At 36.7% G+C, this 23828-nt stretch overlaps 2 protein-coding genes across 13 annotated transcripts; both read left to right on the top strand.

The window, feature by feature from the left end:
- The first annotated feature begins 1579 nt into the window (after nt 1-1579).
- Nucleotides 1580-9395, top strand: LOC116267284 (uncharacterized). 11 transcript variants are annotated; one of them, XM_031648936.2, is made up of 11 exons: nt 1580-1800; nt 2221-2287; nt 2671-2730; nt 4169-4357; nt 4477-4616; nt 4726-4825; nt 4905-4987; nt 6485-6575; nt 6650-6764; nt 8207-8361; nt 8868-9395. In XM_031648936.2, the coding sequence occupies exons 4-11, from the start codon at nt 4355-4357 to the stop codon at nt 8949-8951; spliced, it is 771 nt and encodes a 256-aa protein (XP_031504796.1). In that variant the 5' UTR covers nt 1580-1800; nt 2221-2287; nt 2671-2730; nt 4169-4354; the 3' UTR covers nt 8952-9395. The 11 variants fall into 11 exon arrangements, with proteins under 11 accessions (XP_031504796.1, XP_031504794.1, XP_031504793.1 ...); XM_031648934.2 differs by having other exon boundaries at nt 2218-2287; XM_031648933.2 differs by having other exon boundaries at nt 2156-2287.
- Nucleotides 9396-11375: 1980 nt separating this feature from the next.
- Nucleotides 11376-18558, top strand: LOC116267286 (nucleoside diphosphate kinase IV, chloroplastic/mitochondrial-like). 2 transcript variants are annotated; one of them, XM_031648941.2, is made up of 7 exons: nt 11379-11727; nt 11947-12084; nt 13874-13911; nt 13998-14048; nt 15747-15917; nt 16412-16524; nt 18239-18558. In XM_031648941.2, exons 1-7 carry the CDS (start codon nt 11646-11648, stop codon nt 18342-18344), a joined length of 699 nt encoding a protein of 232 aa, XP_031504801.1. In that variant the 5' UTR covers nt 11379-11645; the 3' UTR covers nt 18345-18558. The 2 variants fall into 2 exon arrangements, with proteins under 2 accessions (XP_031504802.1, XP_031504801.1); XM_031648942.2 differs by lacking the exon at nt 15747-15917 and having other exon boundaries at nt 11376-11727.
- Nucleotides 18559-23828: the final 5270 nt, after the last annotated feature.

Raw genomic sequence — 23828 nt, 5'->3', positions numbered from 1 at the left:
AAAACTTAAAATAAAGTATAATCTTGGAGGAATAAAATATAACGTTGAGAGTGATAAGAAGATGATTTGCTGTTCAAATCGGATTCGATGAAAAGGTGATCCATCCCAAATCCAAGGCCTCCCCCTTTCCGTCCTCCAGAATAACCGTCAAAGGGTAAATTTGTGTTTTAACCTTCATATTTCGTATGAAGCCCAGATGCTACCGTGGCGCACGTGCCAACTAGGCCGTAGTTTTTTCGTTTAAAATTACGCGCCTTTCTAAATCGACTCGCGGTCGTCCCACCTGCCCCGTTCCAGCCCAGTCAGCGCATCGCCAGATGGGTTCGGACCAGACCACAGTTCGGTCAGCTTGATCAAGCTCATTCTTAATATAATTTAATATATAACATAATTAATTACAATAAATTATATAATTATATTTATATTAAAATAAAATAATATTAAAAAATAAATCATCGGGCTCATTTAGGCAGCGTGGTGCCCAGGTTGTCATATGGCAACATCCGACAGATTTCAATTACTTGTACCTTTTATTAATTTTCTATTACTTGTTTTTTTTTCAAGTGTTTATGCCTTTGTATATTTGTGATTCTCTTATTTTCCTCATCCTTTGATTCTTTGAATTAGAAACACATTGTTAAGTGGATTTGATCCACAAAAAGATTTGAATTCTGATGTAGTTAACCGATTCTTTAAAGCATTAGGATTTCATATTCAAATCCAAAGTGGATTTTGGTAACATTGGTTCTCAAGTTGATCAACCAAAGCAATGGGAAAGACTTGAGTTGCAAATCTACACTATCAACATTTAATTCCTGACCTTCAAACTCTTTTAATGTTTATATTTTTTATTAATGGTTCGGAAGCTGGAAAAAGGACGCTTGAATTGTGCAATTTTTAACAAAAAAAAAGACTACCATGTACTTAATTTTACCATGCAAAAAACTTCTTTGCAATAAAAAATGGCCTCAAATCAAAGGAGGGTAAGGAGGGTAAAATTTAATCATGTATTTTTTTCTACAAAAATTTACCGTATACCACGTTAAATTATTTCATACAATAAACAAAACCTTATTTATTGCAAGATAAGTTTACGGATAAATTGGTTATCACTAGGAAAGGAACATACAGTGGAACCGATTCGAATAATCCTGCTTTAGAATATTTGAAGAATAAAGTGGGGATTCGAGTGAGACGCACACGAACCGGAGGCCCAGTTATGAGAATCGGATCCTTAACTACCGATTCGATCCAACGTATCGGACTTCCTTCAACATTGTCGACACCCCCTCCACGGTGTTGACCAACCGCTGATGCAAGAAACCGCACCTACATACGCGCTGGACACGTGGCCCTGTGTCATTGGTCCACCACTGACAAATTATATGATCGCTTTTCCCACCAGAACGCCGCGGCTGTTTCCCCCGTACTCTCAGACGTGAGCACCTAGACGTAAAATAGACTAAAGTTGGACGGAAATTTGAAATTGAAAATGAACCGAGGATTCCGAACTGTTCCCTCACCTAGCCCTGATTCTGCAAAAATAAAATCATTATGCAGGCTTCCGTAAAAAAGTAGAAAAATGGAACGGGAGGAGTTCCAACGGGTGCCTTCATTCCCATCCCTGTACGTCAAAAGCTTTCTTGCAAACTAACCTTTCTTTGATTTGGTTCTGTTTTATTCTCGCCCGTCGAGAAACCGTATAGGTTTCACTTTCCGGTTCTGTGGATGTTCCCGGCCAATGGTTGATTGCTCTGCAGTTTGCTCTTCCAGGTTCCTGCCGATCAACGAGGAGATTGGGTAATTATCTAGTGATTAAGTTTTTTCCGTTCCTATTTTGCTCCTTGTAGTTGTGTGATCTTAGTTCGAGATGATGGTCTACTTCGGTCTTGTCTTTATCAGTTGAATTCTGTCTTAGATGTTTGATTCGTGAGATTAGACCTTATGACTGATTGTGCTCTAGGGCCTTGTTGTTTGTTTACTTGACTTTATTTAGATTTAGGGTGAGGTTTACTGTTTCATGCGACTCTAGCATATGAATTTGTAAACTGTTGGGAGCGTTGAACATGGTTATTGTGGGTGGTTTTACTAATTTTGGATAAAAGTGGATTCTGAATTTTGTCAATTGAGTGATGCCGCTATTTGCTTGGAGAAGATTTTGCAGATAGATCGTGGCAAACAATTTTAGTACTTTCTGCCTTTTTTTTTCCGGTGAAGAAGGTGGAGTAATGATGGCTGAGATATCTTAGACGCTCGCACTTTAAGCCTTTAAGTCTACATGGTCAAGGTATGATATTTGGAACTGGAATTATAGGTTAAGTTTTGGGCGAAGATTTTTCCTGGCAAGCGTAAGAACTGAAGTGTGACATGAAAAAAATTGAACCCCTAGTCCAGACTAATGTTATCTGGTGGGTGAGTTGGGGACACAAATTCCAGTTCATTTTCTTTTCCTGGCTCATTTGCTTTTGGTATCCAGATGAGTGTGTAAGATGAAATGAACACTGATAAGGTGTATAAAAAGACATGCAGGAATAGTATATTCTGGTATCTCCATCGTTCAATGATTCTTCTTTTGATAGGGACATGTTTAATTAGAAGTTAGCATGTTATACGGTTAAATACTGAGTTTGAGTTGTCTCACTTGTACAATTCATTTAATGGCCTTTTCAGAAGCCAAACATTGTCATGCCACGGGCCAAGCTGTTTTTGGATTAGCTACACTGGATGGAGGTTGGACTGTTGAATTTATTCTCCATTCTGTTGCCTTTGGATGCCAAAACTTGTAGTTAAATGAATCTCTAGAATCTCTATTCGTTGACAAAATCTAGAGGTCCATGATTTATAGACCAGTAAACAGTTGATTGCTTCATTTAGGAATTGCAGTTGAACTTGCTGTTACCAGGGTAGGAAGTAGAATTTGGATGGAACCAAGTTTTTCTGCTGTGTCCGAAGTATGTTGTGGAAATGAAACTACAGTAGGTTTGTAGTATTATCTGTGACATCACCTGAAAACGTCAGAATCAAAATTATCACCCCAAGGCTGATCGCAATTAGAACAGAAATTAGTGAAATGTTAGAAATGCCAAGTGCTCAATATGGTACGATTTTATTCAGTTGAAGATAATTTTGTTTTGCTATATTAAAAAATTCTCTGGTAGTTTGCCTTTCTCATTTTGTATTTCTGATGATATTTAATTACTTAATCATTCATCAGCATATTTCATCAATAGATGTAACCATACCTGTTGAATGCGTAGAAAGTGGTTAATTGTTGAAAGGCAGCCTACAGTCTCGACTACCTCAGGGTACATGTTAGAAAATCGAGCATGTGATTGCTTGAGGTATATGCTTCCTACCAGTTCAGAGGATTGTGTTCAACATGGCAAATGGGTTATAAGCATTTGGCACTTTTCAGTTCAATAGACCCATTTAGTCACTATTTTGTACTATGAAACGTTGGTCTAGGAGTTTAGGACAAGCACTTCTATGGATGTGGCTAGACATGAGGGCATGTAAATAAGGTTGCCCTGTGCACAGTTTAAATTAAGTCCAGGTCTGAGCCAGAAATGAATCAGGGAAACCCTCATTTTGTTTTTATTTAAAATCTATTTACTTGATTTAAACACTTACCTTTCAGTTGCTTTGGGTGGATTACATATTTTTCTTTTGTTGCACTACTTTTCATTGTTATTGGGTTACATACTGTAAAACCCATATGCATAATTGTATGTATATTCATGCATGTACTACCGTAACCCCGTAGCCTTGTAGTTTGAAATGTTGTATCCCCATAGTCCGATTCCCCATAGCCCGATAATTTGAAATGCTATGTTGTACGTTTTGTTCCCACAACTGTAGTCACCTATCTGCTATAGACTATACAAAGTGCATCTCACTGGGAACACATGCCAGTTACTGTTTATGCTTGCCCTTTTGCTTCTTTTGTGAGTTTTCTTCTTTTCACCATCTGCTTTCAGCTTACATTCAAGTATCCCCTGAATGTGTAAGATGGCCATTATGTCAGAAGCTTATCTTTGCCAGTCTTCTACATTCATCAGATTAATGGGAAGCTTGTCTCTTCCTTTATGAGCCATGCTTTGAATCTTGACCTTCTATTGCCTTATGAGATGATGTTAGATTGAGAACTAATTTACATATTTGATTGCAGAGACATCTGCTTGGTGATGTTTGTAGTAGCTCTGGATCCGAGATCAGACTTGCACTTTGTTATCTGCGATGATTCTCAGTGTTTCAGTGGAACAAGCATAGGCAATAAAATTTAGGTGGGATATGGAAACAGTTATCTGGTCCTGAGGCCTATTACATTGAGTTATTCATAAAGCAGATCCCTTGCATGGTATGCAGCTTATGTTGAGCATAAATAAGAATGAATTTTAGCTTGTGTTGCAGGTCTAGAAAGTTGAATTCTATATATTATAAGCTGTAATGTACGATAAGGTATTTTCCCTTTTGTAGGAAGCAGGAAACAACTCTGATGACAGCCTTGGAGGAAGCCGTGTTATCCAAGAGTACTTTGGAACTCCAGAATCATCTGCCAACATCCCATCATCAGAAAAGTATGGGAATTTACAAACACCAGAGCAACATAATTTAAGGTTTTAAGGGATATGTATTGGGGTCTGCTTGCTCTTTGAGCTATTGAAGTTCAACAATGTACGTTGCATCGTAGACTTCCTGATTCTTTACTTTTTTCCCATATGGCAGTTTCTGGGTCAAGAAGAGGCTATTTAGGCCATCATCTCTGCGGAAGATGTTTAGTTTACCAAGGATACCCTGGATATCTGGCTCAGAAAATGATGAAAAGGTTAAATACTTAATTAGTCGTCTTGGTTATGATATTTAAAGTATCAATTTCATATACTGATATGGTGGATAATTTTTAGGTTGAATTGACTAAAGCAGAAATTGAATCAATTCGTTTGGAGATTGCTACTGCAGAGGAGAGGGAAGCACATCTTAAAGCACAGTAAGACTGTTTGGTTGTTAGTCTTTCTTCTTGTCTCTTCATCTCTCCTATATGTATATATTGTCCACTGTGCAAGAATGAGGCCAGTTATATGTCAGTGAAGCTGGATTCCTAGCTATTTCTTGTGTTTCATCATGCAACATCTAGATTTGAACGGCAGAGAAAGGAACTCCCCAACCCCACACCCCCACAAAAGAAGAAAAAAGAAAAAAAGTGGGTGTAGATATACATATATTTAGGTAATATGTACAAAATACAGCATGTCCTTTTACATACTGACTTTATGCTCATGGAGGACTTTTGCTACTAGACCTGACAGCTGTGTATTCTGTTTGTCTAATTTTCTAAGTTTTAACTTGGTGGAATGCACTAGGTAAAAGTTAATTTGAGAGGGTAGGACAGTAGTTTGTTAGTCAACGATTGGATTAGCTGCTGGTATAGTGCTGGTGTTAATTCTGCTAATAGACTATATAATATATATAGACCAACATCTACAATCTTAGAATTAAACTAAATCATGGATAGTTTTGTTTATACTGAACACAACAGCATTGGTCACAGAAAAATAGTAGTACGGGGGCAAAGATTCTGATTAATCGGTACTACCTATTAATATGGCTTGATAGGAGCACAAATTTGCAAGTGTGAGACCTCTATTCAGATGTTGATAGGTTCCAAGTCTGTGATCCATGTTAAATGAATGTTATACCAGCCCAGGATATACGTGGCACCATTTAGGATAATAGAACCAGATACAAAACATGCAAGTCAAACAGGCTCTTGTGCTATGTGGAATAGTGGAAAATACTACTTGAGATACCTAATGTATCCAGGATTAAGCACTTTCTGACAGGTTAATAGGGCTTGGCAGGCTGTAGATTGATGGAAAATAAAAGTGAATTTATGAAAAAGACAAAGTATCATGTAAAGTAATTCCTTGTGTCTAAGTCAATGTTAAGGAACGCGACACTTCGACAGCCATGTTTCTGACTGCAGCATTTGCTGTTATTTTGTGACTTGCAGTCTCATAATTTCTTCATGTACATATACACATAAAAGAAAACACACGTAGACATCCACAAGTGAAAAGTTTTGAAGAAAAAATTTGAGTGACTATTACCAAATACCAACTCAAAGATTGGTCAACAAGCAGAAAGCCTAAATCAGTCACAAGATAGCTTCAACCACCGATTTCAGTGTAACAAATGCCCTGACTGGGACGTTCTGAAAATTAAAGAAGTGTTAAAGAAAATCTTCAGAAGAGAAACGGTGGTTTCAAGAAACTGCCTTTGCTGGTCCTATTATTTTCTGTTATCATCTGCATCACTACCACTACAACTAACACAAAGTTATACATTGTGTTTGTAACAAGTGAAAAATGGGTATAAGACATCTACCCAAGTATGGAAGGAATTTTGACTTTTATCCAATAACTAGACCTTCTAAGATAGAGATTTTGCAAACTAATTCGTTTTGTTCTTTTCTTTTTGGCCGCAGATTGGAACATGTTGACGAGATTTTAAGATCTGCACGGCTTGCTGGCTATCTGTATACACGAACTGTAATTTTTGACCTGCTTACATACTTGGTAAATTTTTGTTTCCAATAAGTGAATGCTGATTATGATAATAACATCACTTTATTTTCACTATATATTTGCAGAGATGGACGGCTCTGCCTTGGGAACCACCTGTTGATGATGCAGATATAGATGACTGGCTTCAACATTTCATGGTCCTTCATGGATCATGCATCTTTTTATACTTGCACTCATCAGGCAATCATCTTAATGAAATCCTTGTTTTCATCTTTTATTTGAGTTATATAATGCTTTATGGACTTTGAAAACATCGTTTTAGTCAACACAAGCTAAAGTGCAGATTTCCTTTTCCGATGTCATTTAAATTCCTAGTGCTTGCGTTATGAATGTCATATTTGCATGGTGAACTTATGGACATGTGAACTATTGGTCTCTTATATACATATATTTCTGAATACGATTGATTGAAAACTCTTGTTCTTGAGATCATCTTAGGTACTTTTGATGTAGTCCGAAGCCAACAAAAAGGTCTGAAAGGTTTTCTCTTGTAATTTCTCTTTCTGTATCCATTTTCCTAATTTTCATTTGTAACGAACATAGTGTAACCAAACAATGTCTGCTAATATGCAATTTCTTTCTCAAGGGTTTCTACGGTTCAACAAACCACAAGTTGAGTCAACATTCATCACATAATTGTCGAAGCCTCTATGTAGCCAACCAATTTTCTCACATTCATTTCCCCGACAGCCGAGTGGAGAAGATTTCTTATTTATTTCCGTTCTTTCATAAATGTAGGTTCTAGAATTGTTCCAAAACCTTGTGAATTTCATATTGTAGTGGGGACCAGAGCAACCTACCAAAGCTGCAAGGTCCATGTTAACTTTTGTTATAACTTCTATCTGATCTTATTGTAATACAAATGTATATTTTTAAAGACATAATGTGGCTTCCACATCCTTGAACTGGGGTATTGAGTGCGAACTCATCTTTCCAACTTCTTTGACTTTTGACGGAGAGAATGCTTGGTTTATGATTAGCTCCATTGATGTGCATTACATCGAAATTAAGAACTGAGTTCTATTTCTTCCTTTTCTTTTATATGATAACAATGGGAAATGGTTTCATTTGAGTTCAGAATCCTGACGCAGTGCTATTCGTATTTATTGATTTGTGGTTCTTTTACTTAGCATTTGGTTCGTGTAACTGGATCCAGGATCCAATATCATTTTGTTAGATTGCGGCCCCATTTAAAGGGCGCTTTTTCTCTTTTGGGGGATTAGTTGGTGATTAGGAAACCCTAATCTTGTTTATTTCTGTTATTTATTCTGTTCTATTCGATTTCCTTCAGTTTTCCCCATCGTTCTTGGCATTTCGTTAATGTTTGGTTGTTCTTCCGTGGGATGTTCAAAGTTCTTCCTAACAAGTTCTATAATGCCACTGGCGTGGACACCAGAAATCGTAAATATGCCATCATACAGCAAGTACATTGCATGTTTGTTTCTCACATTTGGGATAAAGAGGAACGCTTGGTGTTGTCTGTCCTTTTCTTCAAATTTGATGAAAGCACCATAGTTGGCAAAGAAAAAAAGGAACAAGTCTGATTTAAAGTTATTTTCCGGTTGATTTTAAGTTTTATTGCATAGCGTCTCACTAAATATAAGATGTTTCTCTGGTTGCAGATTTGAGCCCTCAAGACTCCATTCTTTTGACCGAAATTGTTGAAGTTGGCGTTCTACCAAGTTTCATACACCATGAAAATGAAACCAGATATTCATTTTCTATGCTCACTCGTCAAGGGCTTCGCTATGAGTGCTCCAGTTCTTCCAAAGTACAGGTACGCCATTCTTTATTGGTGCAATTTTAGGCACTTTTCTAAAGAATTCCAAAGTCTGGCAATATATAGCATGCTCGTGGTGGTCTACCAATTATTTTAACCTGAATATTCTTCATCAAACCTTAGCTTTCTGATGTTTGCATGCGAAGATAAATGCTCGTCTTAGCTCTCGTGCATGAATTTGCTGAAGAGCTGTTTTGGGACTTCATGGAACTCGGTTAATACTTCCTTAGTTAACATAAACAAGTGATCCAACTGGATCATGTGTAGGAGAAATGAGACGGTCTGACTTGTATTTCTGTTAAATTGAAACTTCAAATAGTCTGTAAGATGTACGCTTCTGTGTCCTGCTCAGCATGAAATAGCGGAATCATTGGGCGCTTCAACTTCCTTAGAGTTTGCCTGTACTTTGTTTATTCCTCAACAAAAGGTTAATGATACTTGCTTCCGGAATCTGGATGATTCCCTGCGCTGTAACATGACTAAGGTCTCTCTCTTCCTTCCAGGTGGATGCATGGTTGTCAGCCATCAGGATTGAGTGCAAAATGGATCCTTCCAGTGATACTCCTCAGGACTCGAGCAAATTATAGTTAGAAGTTTTCACTTCTTTGTACATAACGAGCTACTGTACATTATGCAGAAAGATATAAGACGTCTCATTCTTTTCGGAGTTGCATGCCTTCAATGTTGTGCTTCGTCTGGACAACCGATTACAGATTTTTCTTCCATCGCCCTGACGAAGAACCCGCAAGTTGGCGTTCCTCGCACAGTCATTTTCAAGGGGTGTTTTGCTGAAAATAAGGGTGGAAAGAACGGTCAAGTCGTCAATCGTCAACGGTGGAAGCCCCATCAGCGACCAATTCTGGAAGCGATTCTGGACCCAGTAGCAGGGGAAGGGCTTCGGCTTCTTTGGGTAGGCGTGAAATGGTAAATACAGATACTGCGGAACGCTTGGCTCATGCGTCTTGTTCCAGTTTTTGCTTATCTAATAAATGGAATTAAATTAAAGTGAAGCATGTAAGAATTATCATTAACTAACTCATCATAGCATTTTCCAGAGAGAGTATGCCAGTATGGTCTAACGTTCCACGGGCTCTTTATGCGAACAAAAATAATAGCATAAAACAAAGATAGATTATTTAAAGATGTAAGAACTAAGGAAGTACGTCTCTTGGAGTTCGTATTGAGTTTTATGAGTCGACGAAGAACATCTTTGGTTTTAAAACACCTTTCTAATATCTGATACGTTTGTTTGTTTTCGTGATCTTTTTAATTTTTCATTTCCGAACGTTCTTATGTGCCGTGGTACATATAAGTGCCAACACCTCCCACTTTACCGTGGGAGCCGAATTGACCATGGTTTTTCACTATCTTGGAGCATATCTAATAATACGGTTTCTTTTCCATTTCATTAATATTTCTTATAATTATTTTTCCTAATTCCCAGTGTATCCATTTATGATTGCTCTGAAATTGACTTACCAAGCAAAATGCAAAAACCCATGTCAGGCTTAGTAACCAGCATGACCTGAATTAAGTTTTTTACTGCCTGAACATGTGGTATATTTAGTTAGTTTATTCACTTTTTGGGCAATCCTTTATGCTTAATTTGCATCTTTTCGTAAGAAAATTATTTTGTGGATTAAATTAAATTTTCTATTTCACACCTTCTCCAAATTGAATCAAGGTATCTTTGTTGGCTCAAACATAATTTTCTAGCTACCTTTCTTCCCAATACGAATTCTGGAAATATAGATGAAGACCTATGTGTTTCATTTCCAAAAAGTGTACCTAACTAATCTTTTTGCCTCACTAATCGAGTTTGTCAACTTCAGCTAAAAGAATGTAAAATACACGTCATTGTTTATGACACATATACGATGATCATAACTATTAATTCCATAACCAAATTGAATAATGTCCCTATAAAACCGCCGATGTGATCTGTTTGTTGTACAAAGATTTCTTCAACTTCTATGTCTTGTTTTCTTTTTTCCTCCTACGACAAATCTCTCTTTATAGTGCATATGAAAAGTAATTTTTACACCCATTTTTAACAAGTTATAAATCTAAGTGAAGAACTACTACTACGAATAGAATTCTAATCGAAGAAATTATTGTGAAAGGTAAATAAGTTTTGTATCGATTCCTTATAGGAGGGATGGGAAGCCGTCACCCATTCCAGCGGCCCACCGCCCCCTCCAGTCACCGGCAGGCTATGTGGCGGGCGCCGCGGCGCAGATGCCTGGGGTTGAGGGGGCTGCCGGAATGGGAAGGCAACGGCCTCTCCCATCGGATCCAGATTCGGATAGACGTAGTTTTAAACAAAATATCTGATATTTGATGCTCTTAGATCTTAAAAGTTGGACAGGTTTGGTTTAAAATTTGGATTCAGATGCGAGTGTAAAAATCAGATACGAAATGAATCGGATACGGATTGGGTAGCAAATGCCATTAAAGACAAAGACTGAAGGTTTTGTTTAGGAAGATAAAAGATTGAGCATGAAGCTTGTCATCAAATTGAAATCATCATTTTACTGGAGCTTCTTTACTCCATTCCAAAATTTGACGATGCGATTTGTTTGGTTATGACTTCCTGCTAAAGGAGAATTTCCATTAGAAATTTATTGGAAAAGAATTGAGAGCTTCAATGCAGGTGGCCCCTGCTGGTCCAAGCTAAGGAATTCAATTTTAATTCCAAGCTGCAATTTGGTGCTGGAGGTAGTCTCTTTTCTAATAGGTTCTTATAAGTTTCTTTCTGGGGAGCATAGGATGCTAGTTTTCTTCAATGCCGGTGCTTCCTGCTGGTCCAAGCTAAGAATTTCATCTCCAAAGAAGAGTGTAATTTACTACTCGAGGAAGTCTCTCTTTTGATGGGTTCTCAAGTTTCTTTTTGTGGGGAACAATGATGCCTTCGATGAGGTGATTCTGTTCGCCCAAGCTAAGAATTTTATTTCCAGTGAGAATTGCAATTTGGTGCTCTATGAAGTTTCTCTTCTGATGGGTTCTAAGTTTTCTTTTGGGAAAATAGGAGGTTAGTTTTCTTCCGTGGAGGTGGTTTCTGCTGCTTCAAGCTAAGAATTTCATTCCCTGTGAGAATTAATGGAATTTGGTGCTCGAGGTCTGACGGCGTGTACTCATGGTCGAGACCCTTTTCTGGTTGCGCTACCTGACTTATAAATACGTTCGGCCTCTCAGCGCGAGCGAGCTCACTTCTTCCTCTTCTCTTCCTGTGCCCTTTTCTATTTGACCTCGTCTCCGACTCTCCGGGCCGCCAGAGGAGAATGAGTTCCCAGATATGCAGAGCCGCTTCAAGGAGCGCTAGAACGCTCCTTCCCGCCTCCCGGAACTCGGTTCTCTTCTCCCGTGAGTTTCTGCCTGCTCTTTCGGACGATTTCGATCTACAAACCTCTGAAGCCTGTGGCCTTTTGATTATTTTATTCGATCTTGATCAAACGTGAGCGCGTGTGTTTTTCCCGTCGGTCTTTCTGACGAAACTGTGCTGTTTTGCACCTTCTGCCCTATTTCTGGCTTCCCCCATTGTTGACATGCTTAAATTGCTGTTATATTATTTCTAATTTGCAGAAGGGCGGACAGTGGCAGCGGCATCTGCTGCTTCTTTTAGAGGAAAGATGTCTACACTGGCTTCAGTTTATCAGCAGAAAGAAGCCAGGAGTACCTTGAGTGGATGGCTTTCTGGAGCTCTAGTTCTTCCTGCGGCAGGTTTTGTAGCCTTTTCTTCATGAAATAGACTGATGGAAGTTAAAAAAAGAAGAAGAAAGAAATTGCCTCTTCATCTATGCTGTACAGCCCAACAGACATTATCTGGCTGCGTCTTGCCAGTATAAACAACGATAAAAAAAACATTCAATGAGCATCCTTTCTTTTCCATAGAAAGCCTTTGAATCATTGTTGGCAACATCAGTGAGATGATCGGAGAAGAGAATTCGTCGAGTTAGCAATTTCTTGAAAAATGAGCATTTTGATTTTAAAACTCTATGATTCTTGATATATCAAACGCCCCTTAAGGTGTAAACATTCATTTAGATTCTTAAATTTGCAACCATTTTTCGCTTGTCCTTCTTCTCATGAATGTTTTTATTAGGGCCATGAAAGAAATACTAGCGCAAATATATTCTCACCATGAGTCTCTAAACGTCTAGAGGCTCATGGAGAATGGGGTGGTTGATGCAGAGAGAAAGAAATAAATATAAGCTACGCAAGTGTTCTTAGATTTACGGCCTCGTTCATGGTTCTTGTTGCTGAGAAATTATAACCAAAATCATGTTGTTCCATACTTGGTGGGGGAGACAATAGACCACACAGCAAGATTACAGTAAAAATACATTATAAAAATTTATGGCATGACTCGACCGAGTCGCTGACCCGGCCGTCTACCGATCTAAGTCCGACTCCTGTGTTTGTCAACTGTGCTTTGAATAGTCCCTTCTTTTTATATCTTCAACACTGGATCGGGAATTTGGATAAGAGATATCAATAAATTGGGATCCGCCCTGGGTTTCTGTATTATTTTGCACGACTGTTTGGTAATTCTAAGATTGTGAGGACCGTCCAAGTTTCTATTTCAACATTTAAGTTTTCATGGACGAACGACCTTGTATGTCTGACCAAGTTGAAAATCTTTCCTCATCTTTTTCATGGTTGGATGGATTTTTGAAACAGGTCTAACCCAAAATCATAAGTTCACCCGTCCTTTTTGCACATATCAAACTTTCTTTTATATATATATATATATATATTCAGTAGTTACGAGTCCCATGGTCCCAAAAAAACACGTGTAAAACGTGAGAAAAAATCAGTAAGCTGTTTAGAACTAAAAAAAAAAAGATGCATTTTTTTGAAAAAATGACAAAACGTAAAAAAGAAAAACAGGGTTTTTCCAGGTTTCTTTCATTTTAAATGTTTTTTTTTTCACGTTTTTAATGCCAAACTGCCTGTTTTATTTTCTATTCTTTAGTTGTTGCTTGGGTACTTATTTTTTATGTTTATGTTATATATATATATATATATATATTACATATAAATAAAAATTTAGCATATTTTTCTTGTTTTTTTAAGATCACTGTATTACATTATAGGAAACCTTGCTGTTTAAAACGCGAGAACATATTTTATGACCATGATTATGACCGAGTGTTTGTTTTATATCCTTGTGGCATCTTTGTGGAAGAGAGGGCAGTGATAAAGTTAAAGTGAAAGGTTTTATTGGAGTTGCTTGCTACATACTCCAGCCTTGGATATGGAGCATGGATCGAAGCTGATACACGACTCGTTTGTTTTACTGTTTGTATCCACATTTCTTCGCTTTGTACAAGACACATTGATACTGGACCCGTTTCAAATTTGAACCAAGACAGATATACGTAACCAATAAATAATTTCTTTCATAATGATTTTAAGGTAAATTAACGAATTTTTTGGGGGGCTTTTTGGAATAAACATTCTGAAAGCCTTTTCGTTTATGAATTTGTGGCTGTCTTTGCTTTTGTAGCATACATGCTTCAGGATCAGCCTGCAGAAGCTGCTGAGGTACTTTTATCCCTGTGTTACTCGATATGGTATCATTAAAATTTTCTTCCTTCTGTGTTCATCATTTTGTGGTTATCATGTTTTAGATGGAGCGCACTTTTATTCTTATCAAGCCGGATGGGGTGCAAAGAGGCCTGGTAAAGTCAGTAGCTATTTTAACTTCTATTGGTTATTTTATGAGTACTAGCAAAAATTTTGTTCACTTCGCTTGTGCTTTCGTGGTTGCTATTTCTTAAATTTTTGTTAGGAATGTGGTTTTACATTTCAAGTAGCTTGTTCATGATGTTGTGGATCATGTCAAACTATTATAGCTTCAAAAAACGCGCTTTTTTCGAAAAAAAATTTGTTAAAAAACCAAGTCAGCAGGAAAACACGTAAAAAAGGCGCAAAAAAAAAAGTTCTTTCAACCTTTTTTGTTTTTTTACTTTTTCAAATTTTTTTATTTACCAGATTTTTATTTTCACATTTTCCACATTTTAATTTTTGATTTTTTTATTAATTGTTTTACAATTTACCAAAATTCTCAACATATATTTACGGTATTGTACCTAAGAAAAACTCCCCCTTGAAACTCGAAAATGATGTTTGTAACTATGGATCAAACCCATCTAATGCAAACTTCCATTCATGGATTTTCATATTATACCATCATGAGGGGCCTCAAATCAATGATTCTTCCTGATCGTCTGCTATTTCGGAATCAACTATTTCAGAATCAACCTCTTGGAGGATAGGCCTCCTACCTTTTTATTAAACAAAAATAGCTATACAAAAAGAAGCATTTACTCATTCTGTACAAAAAGGTTAAAGGTTAAGCATAGAGTGTCAAAACTTAGGTCAATACCGAGAATAACAAACCTATGTCTGAGAGACTTCACACCATCCAAGACACCGCGCCAAGGCTATCGATCTTCCTTAAGCCAGTAAGCAGTGGGGGAGCCAGAAATTTTTTGTTATGGGGCACTATGTACTAATTAGTACATTGGGCTGGCATGGGCAGGCACTCACGCCAGCCCAACGCTGGCTCCGCTGATGCTATAAGCAGTTGAGTTTTTTTCTCGTACGTGTAGAATGCCCATAATTATGGAAAGGAAAACAGGTACATGCACAAACAAACTTGAAATTAAACAGACAAAAATGTGAAGCTATCTTGGGCTGGCACCCATGCCAGCCCCACGTTGGCTGGGCTACTGCTAAGCATTGTTGGAGACCAAACAGATGTTCCTAGCATCAGCCACCAAGAGGGAGTTTAAGACTTCCTCAAGCAAAAGTATCTATACTCGATCTCTTTTGTCTTTCAGGGAGTTGTATACTCGATCTCTTCTGTCTTTCTTTTGGAAAAGGAAACATTGGTCGTTTCGGAGTTCATTTTACATACTTTTTTTTGTGTGTCATTAGTGTCTATGCATACTTCTTTACCTTGTGTTAACTAGCAATGGAAGGAAAACAGATACATGCTACTTGGGCGCCGATTACCTGTGTGCTGCTGTCCAAAGAATAACTTTCAAAGCTTCATTAACTTACAATGTACCATAAGTGCAGCTAACATGAATGTAAGGATGCGGAACTACGTACAAGATGAAGATTTGATGTTCTTAGTTGATCTTGATTAAGATGCCAATAGTGGCAGTCAATGGTTTGATGCCTTTGAAGATACGCTTAACAATTAAAGAGAGTATGCTGTTCAAGGGATGAAATATTTGCTTCAGCTCGTCATTGTCTATTAAATACTGTGAATGCAAACATCGGTCCATTACAGCCAGCTTCTATGTATTCTGGTCTACCATCTTCTTTATCTCAAACGTTTTGTGTTATTCCATCTTTTGTTTATTTAGATTGGAGAAATTATTGCTCGTTTCGAGCGCAAAGGATTCAAACTTGTGGCCATCAGGCTGGTGATTCCAACAAAGAGCATTGCTGAAGAACACTGTCGTAAAAACAGAATTAAGGGGTCTTCCTTCAATTCGTTATCCAACTTTTTGTGCTCCGGTCCCGTTCTTGCAATGGTTAGTCGCAAATTGTGAGGTTGTTCTTGTGGTTGGGCTTTAGCTATAGAATTACTATCAAATGTGGTAATCATGACCTGTATTTACAAATGATTGTTTCTCATCTGCTACCTCGAAGTTCATTTTCTTAGAACAGGTCTGACTGCAGATGTTATTGGTAAAAGTTAACGGTTTTCACTTTTTATTGCATCCAAACCTTTGTCCGGATGCTATTGTCATGTTTATGCTGTGTCCCATGAAATAAATAATAGCAATCATTTCTTACATCCATCCAGAATTATTGGTTTTGTCATTCAATGGGACACTGTTTCTGCATTGTGGATTTCATCTTAGTTTGTTTTAATCAGAAATATTGACTATTGTTACTCTAACTTGGAAATTATATTATTCATGCAACTTGCCTGAATATTATTTGAATTATATGAGGTTCTTAGGGCAGTCTTCTCTTCATATTTCATAATATGCTGCCCATATGCTTGTATTTGCTCCTGCAGGTTTGGGAAGGGGAAGCAGTGGTAAGGTATAGCCAGAAGCTTATTGGAAACAACGATCCACAGAGATCAGAGCCTGGAACAATTGTTGGAGACCTTGCAGTCTTGCCTGAACGGTATGTCTTAAGCTCCATTAAGGGGTCGTTTGGCAACAGTAACACATCGTTACTATCCCATAAATATGCCTCAAAAAATAGAACAGATTCATGAAACACTAGTGATGATGTTCTTTGAATCTGCCCTAGGTTTTGAGACAAGTTGGTAGTACAGTAATAGAACGTTAACGTGACCAAACAGCCCCTAAAATTTCTATTTATCATCGTTTCTCTTTTCCAAAGTGGGACTTTGGCGGGTTTGGGGGGGTTGGATTGCACACTGCTCATGCTTTTTCCTTGAGTCGACATTGTCTTAAGTGCGAGCTGGCTGTTTTATAGCTGCTGCTGCTTTACTTTAGAACCAGTCCACATTTGGCCAAGTTGTCTTGTCCTGTGATGGACCATTTCAGATCCTCTGTTTGCACTACTGGATCAGGTTGGGGAGATGAGGCACAAACCTTGTCTGTTAAGGCTACATCTAAACGGTAGAAATACTCGTGTTGACTAGTGCTGGTACAAAACATTACTTGCACTGTTTGACTTAATGTTTGCAAGTTTTCATATATTTTTGTACTTTTTGTATGTTTTTGATCTATTTTTATATTTCGTTTTCAGTATATATATATATATATATATATATATATATATATATATATATATATATATATATATATAGTCGTGTCTTAGTACTCAAGTTTTTTGTAAGTACTCAGCACCTGTACCTATACCAACAACACCCATACAAGCACTAGTACTGGTAACCCATGTGACATAGGGCTAAATCTAATAGTGCATCCAACTTGAGTTGGATCCTACTTACTGAATTGAGACATTCTTGGAGGCATAGATGCTGAGGCTGCATTTTTTTTTTCAGTCATTGAGAAACCATAGGCATTTCTTGACCACTCCTCTTATTTTGGAATAGGGCTGGTTATCTGCACGTAATTTTTTCCTTGATTCTCTTTGAAAAGAGGCATTGTTCTTTAAGGAATCGTTTGACTATAGTAATACATTGTTACTGTCTTATGAATCTGTCCAAAAAAAATTGGAGCAGATTCATGGAACATTTGTTTTAGTATTTCATGAATCTGTCTCAATTTTTTTTGAGGAGGATTCATGAGACAGTAACAATGTTTTGCTGCCGAACAACTCCTAAAGGTTGAAAATGAAAGTTTTTCATCTATGAATTAACACACTATAAGTTTCATGTATTGATGGAGGAAGCTGAATCAAGTAGTTAATAGTTGGCAATTCTCTGTACAAATGGGGTTTCACATGGTGGGAGTGGGTCATGGTTCAACTACTCTGCCTGCCATTCCCTCAAGCAAACCAACACCTAGCAATGGCATAGACACTAGCAACCTAACTCCAGAGTTTTTACCTTCACTAAGGTCGTTCTATGGTCACCATTCTATTAAGGTATGAGTTTCTCCATTGAATAAAAATAAATCTGTGGGTCCTACTATGAACTCCTAAAAACGGAATTCTATTTGCAATCATCAATCAACAAAACACCATGAGATGAAGACCTGTCCTTCCTGGACTCATATGCAAACCATTGTTAAATTATAGAAAACTAGCCAAGCTTGATTCTGTTATTCAGCTGCCCCATAGGGAAGGTTCCACCACTTTGATCCAAGGACATTAAGAACACACTCAGTGATTCTTATTATATGGTGTCTTTTAAGTATATTCTTTTCAAAAGTTTCTATTCTCAGAATAATTTGATTTACAGGAACGTCATTCATGGAAGCAGCGATCCTCGAACTGCAAAGGATGAGATCAGCCTTTGGTTCAACCAAGAGGAACTTCCTAGTTACACCAGCAACACTGAAAATTAGGTCTATGGCAGCAGCTAAGAAGCCAATTTTTCATTTGAATCATTATGATTGTTATATTTGTCATTGCATGTATATGGTGCCATATTGAATTCTTGCTTTTCCAGTCAGGAAATCAGGCTTCCATTAATAAGGCTTTGGAGTTTGATGTAAAAAGTCTTCATCAATATATCTCAATCCGTTGATTTTATGAAATGATTAGTTTTCTTTCTCCTAAGTGGTTTGCCACACCTTTTGGAGTCTAATCTTGCATTCCTAAGCTATGATCATAAGGGTATTACAAAATTTGCAAATTAGTATCTCCTCATGTATAGTATGTGACGATGACAATGAAAGTAGCTTGTGTTTGGTTTCAAGCATGTTCCAATGTGAGTATGGGGGATGAGTATGTTATTGAACCGGCAAGAACTGTGACCTTGTCTTAACAAATTATTTGTTCAAGAGTTTTTATATTATCCAAAAATTTGGGAAAGGCTACGTTGGGAGGGAGTTCAAGTTCAAGCATGCTCTTATTGTTATTTTACATGAAATAAAATGTTTTACTTACTCACCTATATGCAATTAAGTATGGATGTTGCTAAAAATATGTAGATTTTAAAACTACAGAACTACGGTCAGACCCCTTGCCTGTCGGCCTACAAATTTGTGGTTATCACAAGGTAACACTTTTGAGATCCCAGTTGAGAAATCCATTGTTTGCTTAATTTGTAAATTTAACCTAACATGGACTTAAATCACCGACGATTCTCATATCAGAGCCTAATAGTTAATTTGAATTCATGTTTCTCTTATGAGAACTTAACAATTCGTGTGGTAACTGATTTAACTATATATGTGATAACTGAAGTTCATCGTTGGCTAAAGGATTTCACTTACCTTCGAGCTCCCATTAGTTTCCTTTTGTTGTATGACTATACAAATTTCAAGTTTTTCGCTAAGCAGTTGTTTTCACATACTTTTTAGTCAATGTTTAGATTGAACAAATGCAATGTACCATTGGATTGGTTAGGCCAAATGCAGTAAGTTAACATGATTGTCTGTTTTGCAAACAAATAAAGGGGATAATCCATCAACATCTTGTTTTTGGAAGATTTCAAAATGCTTTTATTAAGCATGAGGCCAGTTTCTTTCGATGTAAGTTCAAAATTGGTATATAATATTGACAACTTATTCAAGAGGACCAAAAAGTAATCCCATGTTTGAATCTAAGGGGCTGTTTAGTAAAAGTAACAAAATATCACTGTCCCATGAACCTGCCTAAAAAAGTGGAGTAGATTGCATAATACAAAGTGTTTCAAAAATTTGTTTTGTTTTTTAGGGACAGATTTATGAAACAGTAACAATATGTTACTATTGCCAAACAGCCCCTAAAGGGGCATCTGACATGGTCTGATATTTTTCATGGGTGCATCATTTGATGTCACTTGTAATTATAATGGAGTAAGTTGACCAAACAGAAGAAAGTCATGCATTTCTTCAAGGGGTTGGGTGCCTAATCATTGAATGGTATTAGAGGACAAATTTTCATTGTGTGCTAAAACTTACGTCTTACAAGAGGAGTAAAGGAATGTCTGGCTTGGGTAAAGCCAAATGGAGTTGAACATAGAGCAATTATGGTAAATAAATCAATCTTAAGGTTAGCCATCCCAAAAAATTATTTGCCTACAAGAGAGTATCATACCTTTGCTATGTAGCAAAGCATCGATTTTCAGTACAATAAAAGATACTACAGCTCTGAGGGGCATAGCGTAGTTAGTCGAGCTGACGAGCTAGGGAAAGTTCAGTCTTCAATTTGATTTCTATAGGTGCTATTTCTCTGGACAGCAAATGACAAATGCACTGTCTAGTTGATGGGTGTCTCGCTTTCTACCCAGGTCCTAAAGTAGCCTTGAACCCTGGGAGTAAGGGAAGGGGGCTTCACCTTCTTCGAGATACCTACTAACCAGAAATGTTTTTTCTCTATGGCTTTCCACCCAAGCGATTACTTAAAGGGTTGACTTAATAACAATTGCTGCCAAAATATCTTTGTAAAGAGGTTATTCATGGAACATAACCACAACTCCAAGTTTTCTTCCTTCATTGCCATGGAAGAAAATAATCAACTCATTTCTCTTATCAAAAAATCATTTTTTTTCAACTATAAATTTTCGTATGTTTGAAATTCCAACATGACACATGTCGATATGTAATTGACTTGAGGGTAGGTAAACAAATGAAATGCTCTCAATTATCTTCTATCTAATAATATGTCAAATGTCTTAATCACTAATTGGACTACCCACAAAAAATCATTTTCAGGTTTTAGATCTGGGTATTGTAACTCACAATTCTGAACTTTTCTTAAGCAATATGTTTTGCATTCCTTCAACTTCTTTCTAAGTGAGTGCGAAGTTCACAATCGACTACTTGGCTGAAGACATTACTTCATTCCTTCATTTTCTTTGAAGATGATGATTGAGAAAGATGAGAGCAATGCAGACTGTGGTATCTAAAGTCTCACAATAAATAGCAAGTGGCCTTGCTTCTAAACAACATTCATTTGATCTATATCATTATCATTTATGATTTTAGAGCACAGTCACCAAAACATATATATGATCCTTTCATCATTACGAAAGGAATCTGATCTAAATAAGTACATAGGCAACATTTCTACAATGTGATGTTATTGTTGTCAATTAATTTATTTTCATTCGACTTACCAGAAACACAAGACAACCTGACTAATGTCACAAAATATCCTGCCCTTTGGATGTCCTCAATAGAGAGAAACATGTATAAAGGTGCATGTGTAACTCGTTCAAATTTCATATCTTCAAGAATAAAGTATGCACTCATTCTAATTCAATTTCTTTTGATATTTGAGGACCATACATACATGCTTCTTTGAGTGGTGCACATTATGGTTATGCAAGAGCAACTTGGAGTTTCTCTGGTGCAACGAAAAATTTGAAACTCAAATCATTTTTTTTTAATATGGTCAAAACTAGAAAATGTACTCAAGTGAAATCATTTAACTTGATAATGGTTCATTTTTAGTTTTTATAGAGATGAAGCAATTTCATTTCTTATCATTCTCGTGACGAGTATCAACATAGTTGAATTTTAACATCTCAACAAAATGTGAACCAACATATTGGTGGAAGAATTTTCGTGCACTAGTACGGTTAATGACTAAAATACCTTTAGTCTACACTGAAAAAGGAAACTTTTTATAAAGACAAAATTGCAAATGAAAAATAGTAAAATGACTATGGATGACATTTTTTTTAATATATTATCAAAGTATCCTTCCCTCCTTTACTGTGCATCGGTGCGCCCGGATGCACGGAGCTTTCAAAATGGGGTAGTAGAAGGCAAGGTTATCATTTTCTTGAGGTGCTGTAATCACCCCAAATTTTTTCAAAAAGAATGCCCTCTTTTATTAAAAACGCAAAACCCAATTTTGGATCTAAATTGGGTAAAGCCAAATGGAGTTGAACATAGAGCAATTATAGTAAATAAATCAATCTTAAGGTTAGCCATCCTTTTAGAGGGTAATTTTGGTTTTTTTTGTAAACAAGACCCATTTGCCCCTCTTTTTTGACAAAGAACCTCATTTTAGAGGGTGATTTTGGTCTTTTACAAAAAAAAAAAAAAATTAAAATTTTGGGTTTTTGCTCCAAAATCCTCTATAAATACCTTCTATTTCCTCTCTCTTGGGTAAAAGTGGTCATTAGGAGAAACCCTAGAGTATTCTCACTTGAAGACTTAGGGTTTCTCTTGAGCTTTTTCTCTTCCTCTTTCCATTTCTCTTCTTCTCTAACTTGGAGCAAGTTACAACCCTCTCAGAGACATCATCTTCGAACTTCACTCAAGAGAATCTTCAAGTTAAGGTATTCATTTTCTCTAAGTCATTCTCATTTAGAGGTATGTAATCCAAACCTCACTCCATTCTTTGTTTTCTTTCCTCTCTTCTTCATTTCCCCATGGCCATATGAGATAGCTCTCACTCTCTATTTTAGAATCAAGAGGCTATACTCGAGAGCACCAGGAGCATGAAAAGATGAGATAATCTTTCATTCTACGATTAAATCATGTTATTCATTTTCTCAAATATAATCTTGTTGTTGTTGCTCTTTCCTTTCTCGAATATAGACTTCTTTTGCTTTCCTCATTTTCTTCTCATCTTCCTCTCCCCATGGCCAAATGAGGTAACACTCAATCTCTTTTTTAGAGACAAGAAATTATGCTCAAGGGCGCCAGAAGCGTGGAAAGATGAGATGATCTTTCATTTCATAGTTATTTCATGCCCTCCCTCTTAGTTGAATCTTTCTCTTTCCACATCTCTCTCTCTCTCTCTTTCCTTGCTTGAATATTGTCTGTATATTACCCATGCATAGTTGCTTGGTTTTCCATTTATATGTCAATGTATGGTAGGAATGAGAGTGTGGTTTGAGGATTCTTTATCTTTATATTGATTTTTGAGGTTGAGACTTGTCCAACCCGGGGAAACCATCATGAAAATGTATATGTTAAAATGCATTTGCATGTCATTTTATGTTAGTTTCTTTCATAATCACCCCATTAGGAACCCTAATGAGTATCTCGTTATATTGCTTGTTTTCTTCCATACCCAATGGTGGAAGAAATATATTCCTTACAACAAACTAAATAACAACATTCTATGCTTATATAAATCATATTTTTCAAAACATTTTCAAAAGCAATCTTCTAACATGTCTTTAGAGACTTAGCTTAGACTCTTGCATGAGTCCAAGCTTCCATCCAGCTTACATTAAACTTGAAGTTGGTAGTCTTAAGTTATTCATTGATTTTTAATCTTGTGAAGGCATGTATGTATATACATATTATATACATCCATGTCTACGTGATGATCCCCCCATCTTTCTCTCTCTATGCTTTCACTTTTCATTTTACAAATTTTCATATATGCATGAATGTATATGCATATGTGCTCTATTTCCTCTTTTTCAAATGTTTTATTCCTCTTTTCAAGACAAATATCTCCACTTACAAAATTTCTTATACATACCTATATATATGTATGTATATTTTTCTTTTCCTCTAAAACCTTTCTTCTTTCTCTTCAAATTAATACATCTTTTTCTCTTAAGCTTTCATATATGTGTATACATGATGACATGTACACATATATACATGTCTTTTTCTATCTCTCTTTTTTTTTTCATAAGAATGTTTTATCTCTTGTATTCTTTTAATATTCTCCTCTCACGAACTTTCTATTTACCAACTTCATTAAGACCACAAACCAAGTAATGACCCAATATTGGAATCATGTTTGATGGTCTACAATCCCTATCCATTTTCAAAAACTTTTCCATCTTATATACAATAATTATAACAACGAAATCTTAGATGTATGTTGTGGTAGGAATGACTTTAAATAAATGTTGTGGTAGGAATGTTTTACATTCTTTCAATCATATAGGATAAATGCATCCATGCATTCTCACCCACTTTATT

This window comes from Nymphaea colorata, chromosome 13 (genome assembly GCF_008831285.2).
Source record: "Nymphaea colorata isolate Beijing-Zhang1983 chromosome 13, ASM883128v2, whole genome shotgun sequence".
NCBI lineage: Eukaryota > Viridiplantae > Streptophyta > Magnoliopsida > Nymphaeales > Nymphaeaceae > Nymphaea > Nymphaea colorata.
The sequence above is the reverse complement of the archived record's forward strand: the minus strand, read 5'-3'. Positions and strand labels throughout refer to the sequence as shown.

What these genes read in the sequence shown, in the direction of transcription:
- LOC116267284 (XM_031648928.2), top strand. An exon ending in CCAGAGCAACATAATTTAAG is followed by an intron (nt 4,617 to 4,725) that starts GTTTTAAGGGAT and finishes CCCATATGGCAG; the next exon opens with TTTCTGGGTCAAGAAGAGGC. An exon ending in GAAGCACATCTTAAAGCACA is followed by an intron (nt 4,988 to 6,484) that starts GTAAGACTGTTT and finishes TTTTGGCCGCAG; the next exon opens with ATTGGAACATGTTGACGAGA.
- LOC116267286 (XM_031648941.2), top strand. Translation starts at nt 11,646, where the DNA reads ATGAGTTCCCAGATATGCAGAGCCGCTTCAAGGAGCGCTAGAACGCTC. An exon ending in GAACTCGGTTCTCTTCTCCC is followed by an intron (nt 11,728 to 11,946) that starts GTGAGTTTCTGC and finishes TCTAATTTGCAG; the next exon opens with AAGGGCGGACAGTGGCAGCG. An exon ending in CCGGTCCCGTTCTTGCAATG is followed by an intron (nt 15,918 to 16,411) that starts GTTAGTCGCAAA and finishes TTGCTCCTGCAG; the next exon opens with GTTTGGGAAGGGGAAGCAGT.